We start from the raw sequence: 7,963 nt of genomic DNA on the forward strand, positions 1-7,963 counted from the left end.
TTTGGTGGGTGACGCTCTCTTGTGTTTTTAGTGGGAACACCATAGGAGACCGATATTGCGATGGGAGGAGTTGAAATCTCTACTCCTCCGACAGTTTCGTCCGTCAAATGCCGAAACATTGCACGAGCAATGGTAGCAATGTCTCAGTTGGGATCGATGTTAGAATTTCAACGAAGTTTCATCGAGTTAAGTGGCACTGCTGAACAACGTACCAGAATCCATGGGGAAATTCATAAATGGATTGAAGCCAGAGATTAGGTCAGAGGTAGGGATGTCAACAGAACCAAACGGGAGCGGGAATAGGTGCCCCCGCTCCCGCCCCCGAAATTAGTTGGTGCCCCGCTCCCAGTCCCACCCCCGGCTCCCCCGTTTACATAGCCCCCGGTCCCACCCCCGGTTATCTCCATCGCCTCCGGTCCCGCCCTCGTTCCCCCGGTTCCCCGACTTAAAATTGAATATTTTTTTGCTAAAAAACTGTTTTATTTTTGGCAAAAATACTATTTTTAATAAATTTAAAAGCCTAAAACCTAATCTCTTAGAAACTAAAAAAATGAAAAATCCAACAATTCCATTAATCTTACAATCTTACAAAAACAAATCCAACAATCTTACAAAGACAAATCCAACATTACAAATGCAAAATACGACAAATCCAAAATTACAAATATAAAACACAATTCACTACATCTTCAGTATCCATTAATTTCCTTCAACTCTTCATTCACTGACATTCGAATATCCTCCCTAAATAAATAACAAAAATAATAATAAAATAAATTATTATATTAGTTTATTCAATAGAAAATGACAAATTGAACAATCTTACCTCAAGTCCCTCATCGTCTTCATTGGAATGTACATCATCACCATCAATAACACATCTTAAGAAAGAAAAAAAAAATAAAGGTAATAAGCATAATATATTAAAATGAATTAAAAAACAATGGTTCAAGCAAATTCATACATACCTTTTTTACCCGCTCATAGCCAATTTTGAGTGCATATGATAGCTTCAATTGTTGACGGAAGAAGTGTACTCCTATGTGGACTAGCGATTCTACCACTTGTAGAAAAAGAAGACTCTGAAGCAACAGTGGAGATAAGAATGGCTAATATGTCTTTTGCAATCAAACACAATGTAGGATACTTAACCCCATTTAACTTCCACCAACCTAACAAATCAAACTCGTGAATCTGGGGTAAAGTGCCTTCCTCTAAGTACCTTTCTAATTCATTTTCAGAATTCCATGAAAAGAAAGCATCTAATGAGTCCATGTCACTTGCGAGAGCTGCATCTCGACTAGAAGTGGGCTTAGTAGTAATATCATCATTACTTGCTTGACTCATAACACGTGACTCATATCGCAAATATATATCTTCACAAATTTGACGCACGAATTTCATCTTTTGCATTATCTACTCCATAGATAATAGGAAAAAAAAATACTCTAGGAGCTTCATCTTAAACCTTGGATCCAATATTGTCGCCATATCCAACACCCCGTGACTTTCTTTCCGATACTCGTCAAACATTGTAATCATATTTTCGGACATTTCGCTTATTTCAATGAAACTAGATGTATCCCATTTCTTTAGAGCAATCTTTATTTCACATATTTTGGGGAAAAAATGTTGGTTGTTGGATATTTTGTTCCCGAAAACAATTCAGTGACATTATAAAAGATTTTTAGTCTATCACAAAGCTCACTTGTCAAAGCCCACTCTTTCTCATCAGGTGCATTCTTATATTGGGGCTCACATTGTTGTAACCGATAAAACACCTTCTTGTATTTCAAAGCCGTGGAAAGCATTAAATACGTAGAATTCCATCGTATTTTACAAGGTAGTTTGTCTACCATCAAATCTATCATGCAATTATTTGTTGAACAATTATCAAGAGTTAAAGTTGATAATTTTTTATCTATGTTCTAGTCCAACAAACTATTCATCAACACATTAGTGTTCAAAGAAATCAATATAAATTAAGTATTACCTCAAAAGACGACTTTGTAATTGCCAAGAATCATCAATGAAATGGGTTGTCACTATCATGTATCCTTTTTTTTGGTAGTTGGCAGTCCACATGTCGGTAGTTATTACAATCCTACCTTGAATACTCTCCAAAAAATGCATCATCCTTGCCTTTTCCTTCCCGTACAACTTCATGACATCAGATCTAGCTGTGTTTCTACAAATTGGCCTAAAAAGTGGTTGGAGTCCCTGACAAAAATCTCTAAAGCCTTCGTGTTCAACAATTCTAAGTGGGTAATCATGTTTTGTGATCATTTTAGGAAGATTGGTTCGCGAATCGTCATAATTAAACCGATGTGTTGCTAAAATTGATCCCCCACTTTCATCCGTCTTAGATCTTTTTCGGGTTAACTGACTCTGAAAATCATCAATTTTCTTTTGCCCAGTTCGTATTTTGCATGACTTATGGTGAGAATGCATCCCTTTGATTCCATTTTTGGTTGTATAAGTAATTTCCTTTCTACAATACTTACAAACAGCCTTTTTGGTTCCATTAACTTCTTCATAAGTGAAATGACGCCACATTAGAGATGTGAATTTAATTTGTTTCTCGTTACAGTTAACTGCAGAATTGGAAGTATCATTAACCGTGTTTGAATCATTGGGTTGATTCGGTTCTGCTGAAGACATGATTACAAAAATCTGAAAATGATTTACACAAACAATCGATGAGAAATCATGTATATAACTTATCTAGCTAAAAAATACATGTATGGAGACATTTAGTAATTTGACAGCATTTATTAATTTCACACAAGTTTTTTTATAGCGTATATAATAACTTGACACTATAAACACTGGTGGAGTTAATTCACCGGGTTCAATTTCTGCCATGTAATTAATCAAGTTTCACTCACAAACATCGTCTTGTAGAGTTATGCACTTCATATTACTCTATAAATAAACTCCATTGCATTTGATCTCAAAAAGTCAAACAACGTACACAAACAGAAGGAAATGTGTTTCCAAACATGTTATCTGGAGCATGCAAATCTCATCATAATCACAGGTGCAATTTCATATATTTCTCATATAAACATTTATTTATTTAAATAATTATTTAGTCATTAATGTAAGAATAATTTTTTGTATCAGAAATTTGAAGATGAATAACTTAAAATCATTGGAACCAATTTCAAATCTCTGGTTTCAGCCCCTAAGGTAGTGGTTTAATCTGTATTAAACCAACAGTGCAAGCATATTTTTTCTGCCCCTAAGCCCTAAGGTTCAAATACTAGATATAGGTTTTTGAACTTGAGATTGAGAAACTGGAATGCATGAGATTGAGAAATTGGAATGCATAACTTGAGACATTTGTGAGTTATTTATCAAATAGTCAATTGATCTTTAACAGAGTTAAACTTGATATTGAGAAACTGGAATGCAGAAGGTTACAACATTACCGTGGAAAATGGAATGCAAAAGGGGGTCGCTACGAGCCTGCGACGCTGCCTCGTTGCCTCGTTCGTTTCCTACGGGAGTCGGGAAGAAAGGACGCTGCCTCGTTGCCTCGTTCGCTAATCACTGCCTCGTCTTCACTCTTCTGATTTCAATTCTTCATTCGTCGGTCGAAAGTCGGAACTCGGATTGTCGTTGTCGGTCGGAACTCGGTCACTCGGAACCTAGTCATCTTCACTCTTCAGACTTCAATTCTTCATTCGTATAAGGATTAATCGTCTAATCGAGTTATGGAGTAATTGAGTATTGAGTATTGACGGAAGTTGGAACACAGAAAAGCTCAAGCTGTGTCAAGCGGTCTGCGGTCAAGCTCAAGCACTCAAGCCCTAATTGAGTATTGAGTATAAACGAGGCCCCCGCGGGAGTACGGGACGGTAATTCTCACTCCCGCTCCCGGTCCCGAAAATAAATAGGAGTTAATATCGCCCCCGCTCCCGCTCCCGCTCCCGCTCCCGCTCCCGAATTTTTTTAAAAATTAGTCCCGTACAGTATCGGGGTCCCACGGGAACGGACTCCATCAAGAAAAGTGGCCCAATTTCGAAAAGTAACTCTAGTACCACCCCAAAATGGACTCCATCAAACAGGGTAATGTATGGGTCTCCTATAATCACTCCCATCAAAACCATCTTCTTTTCACTGCGAACTTGAAATCCACCCTCACAGTCTTAAGTAAAAGAAAATAACAAAGTCTGACGTTTGACTGATAACAAGCCCTAGTACATGCGATAAAAAAGGGTTTTCTTTTAGGTGTGATAACAAGTGGAGAACAGGTCGTAGATGTCAGCATTGAGAGCTCAGCGCTTATGTTCTCCTCATACAGGAGGAAACAGAGCCATAATAAGAGTGTGAGGAAGAATCCAATATGGAAGTAGAACCAAAAGCCTCAGAAGTAACCAGCCTATTAGGAATTTGTTTTTAATTCAGTTTTGGGAAATAAAACCCTCAAATTACGATGAAGATTGACTAACGCTGAAGTGGTGGTGATGATTGACCTGGGTACCACCCATAATTTTCTAAGCCTTAGGTTTGGTCGAGAAATTTAAGTTATAGTGAGCCCATGGAGTGGTTATCAAAGAAGAATTTTTATCCCTTGGATTTAGACACAGATTATAAAGTTCAACATCGATGAGCAAACCATTACACTCAAAGGAGATCCATCTCTCGGGTGTGCCATTGGGTCAGTGGGAGGGGAATAGTTGTTACAGTTTTTTCATCTTACAAGTGAAGTAAGAGAACAACAAGATGTTTCCAGTCTCGAACTCTTAACACCCTTACTTCAATAGTACCACCAAGTTTCCTAATGGAAGGGTAACCTTTCCCCGTATCGGAATCAACAACACTCAACCACCCTCAAGGAAGGTACGTAACATGTATCGTTTAGACCTTATCGATACTCTCATATCTGGAAGGCATAAAAGGGGAGAGTAATCAACAATATGATATGTTTAAGAGGCAAGCAACCCTCTACGAGCCCTTTCTCCAGCCCGATGTTGTTAGTTGAAAAAAGATGATTCATGGAGGTTTTGAATTAATTACAAGAACTTGAATAAGGTAACCGTCAAAGAAAAGTTTCATATTCCAATGATAGACAAATTTATCACTAATTACCGGATGAATTACATAGGTTAAGAGTCTATTCCAACTTGGATTTGAAATCGGGGTACCACCAAATAAGCATGAAAGAAGAAGACATACTGAAAACAACTTTCCGTGCAAACGAAGGTCATTATGAGTTTCTGGTCATGCCCTTCGGACTTATGAACTCCCAGATAACCTTTCAATTGGTGATGAATGAGATATTTAAACCATATTTGCGAAGGTTTGTGTTGGTTTTTTTATGACATCCTCGTTTACTTCCCCAATAAAATAAAGCACGCATAGTACTTGGAGATTGTCTTACAACTGCTTACAAACGACCAGCTCTATGTTAACCCAAAAAAAATGTGAACTTGGAATAGGACAGTTAGCATATCTATGCTAACCCAAAAAAATGTTACGGCTACCCCGCAGTCTTACAAGACTTCCCACACTTATCTGACCACTAGTGAATGCTACGACTACCTCGTAGTCTTACAACACTTCCTGTACTATCTGACTACTAGTGAATGCTATGGCTACCCTGTAGTCTTACAACACTTTCACCCTAACTGACTACTAGTGAATGTTACAGGTCCCCCATAGTCTTACAACACTTCCGACCTAACCTGCCATTAGTGAATGTTATGGTTCCCCCATAGTCTTACAACACTTTTAACCCAACTGACTACTAGTGAATGTTACGGCTCCCCCGTAGTCTTACAACACTTCTGACCTAACACAAACACAGCTCAATGTCTTACTCCTAATCTACCAATTTGAAACACACACATAGTTGAGCATGCACTCGACCGAACACTCAAACTGAACTCAATTCCTGATTGAAACCCCAACTTGTTTCCTCTAAATTCTGTTATCAAGCACCAAGAAGACGCAATTCACATGCTAGGAAGTTTTACCGAACTCCCAACTCACACAACCCTCAAACCAAACAACCACTTGGATCGCCCTCCTCCTTGATAGGGATACGAAACTCATCCTAGTTTCATAACCGCTTCTGCTCCTGAATACCTTAATGATTCTCCCCTACCTTGAATCGACTAAATTCCCAAAGCACACGAGAACAAAAGGATTCCTAATTACAACGATTGACCCGATGCAATCTAGCGCTTACCAACTAGTGCTCCATCACTAGCCAATCCCCCAAAGACCACACATGTAACATCCCAAAAATTATGGACCAAAAATTTCATTTTTAATTAAGTGATTTGCAAAAACATTAGTAACAAAATATCATTCGACCATATCATTTAATAAAACATGTCTTGCGTTTGTAAATCGGAACGTAAATCATAATAATATCACAGTACATATCCCAGAATGTCTCATAGTGAGGAAAAACAAGAGCGTGTGTGTGTGATATGCCGCTACCGCGTCAGCTCTTTCCCCTTGGCTGAAGAGGTACCTGAAACAACAACTAAAAACTGTAAGCACGAAGCTTAGTGAGTTCCCCCAACGTACCGCATACCAAATAACCATATAACATACAAATATTGTCAGGCATATCTGGGTGCCCGACCTACCCCTTCGGTCCTCTTGACTGGATACTGACTAGCATATTTGGGTGATGGTCTCCCTTTCGGTCCTTTCGACCGGATACTAACTAACAAATCTGGGTGTTGGTCTCCCCTTCGGTCCTTTCGACCGGATACTGACTAGCGTATATGGGTGCTGGTCTCCCCTTCGGTCCTTTCGACCTGATACTGGGGACGATTTCACCCCTACCACTACCACATAACACGTATCACATAATCTATTTAGCATGGATGGGCATGACGACCTCTTTGGCCCTATCGACCGGTAACCTGGGGACTATCTCCCCTACTATCGCTAGCACATAGCATCATATTGTAAAAACACATAAACATAACACAAGTAGTGGCAACCCTAGATGAATATCACAGAGACAATCATCTAATCATACAATTCCTACTAGTGGGCCGGCATTGTGGCCTTATACCCACCGCTACCAGAAGGTAACTCACCTCGAAGTAGCTGCTGAAAGTCTGCTTGCTGAGCGCCTGACTGTTGAACCGGAACTCCCCGACTACAATTTCCATAAACACTAAGTCAGATACTGATAACTAATCATAGGGTAAAATGACTATATTACCCCCGGTCAAAGTCAACATCCTGGTCAAAGTCAATTTCCTGGTTGACCGGACTCGCTGAGTTGGCTCGCCGAGTCCCTTCCATCTATTCTAGTTCTACGCTCGTTTCTACTCGTCGAGCTTAGCGAAGACTCGATGCGTTCTTCCTCGATGCATACATACTAAGTCCAAGTTCATCTGACTCGCCGAGTTGAAGAACAACTCGTCGAGTCTAAGGCAATCTTCATCGGACTCACCGAGTTGCTCATCCAACTCGCCGAGTCCACGGCTATCTTCATAGGACTCGTCGAGTCCAAAGTTCTACTCACTGAGTTCACTCAGTCTTTTTTCCATACAGACCTGATTTGAGCCATGCAGCGGCTCTAAACCACATATCTAGGCTTCTAGGGCATGCTTATCACGTAAAGTTGCAAACTTTACGTGCATGCATAGCTTTAGGAGCTTCAAATGTCCAAACCAAGCTCTTAATGGGGTTTTAAGCTCAAGAGGGACCTTAATCACAAATATAACTGAAACTTAACACTTCTAGAAGGTAATGAGAGTCCAGATCTGAAGTATAACCCAACCATAAGGTTTCTCTACAAGGATTTGGGGTTTTAGGGCTTAAAGGCAACAATTTAGGGACAAACAAGATCTAATAGATCCATAATCAAGATGGAAACTTTATTACCAGAATGGATGACCACAAACGAATATGTTCTGGATCTAAGTCCCTTCCTTGACCTCTTCAACCTCTCCCTTCTTCCACTTGCTCCAAAGTGCACCAA

General features: G+C 39.5%; 1 protein-coding gene across 1 annotated transcript; it reads right to left on the minus strand.

Moving 5' to 3' along the window:
- Window positions 1-1,989: 1,989 nt before the first annotated feature.
- Window positions 1,990-2,661, minus strand: LOC145039439 (zinc finger BED domain-containing protein DAYSLEEPER-like). The gene has a single exon (XM_078987500.1). The coding sequence runs from the start codon at window positions 2,659-2,661 to the stop codon at window positions 1,990-1,992; it is 672 nt and encodes a 223-aa protein (XP_078843626.1).
- Between the last annotated feature and the right edge of the window lie 5,302 nt (window positions 2,662-7,963).

This window comes from Lactuca saligna, chromosome 4, assembly GCF_052625555.1.
Source record: "Lactuca saligna cultivar CGN05327 chromosome 4, ASM5262555v1, whole genome shotgun sequence".
NCBI classification, from domain to species: domain Eukaryota; kingdom Viridiplantae; phylum Streptophyta; class Magnoliopsida; order Asterales; family Asteraceae; genus Lactuca; species Lactuca saligna.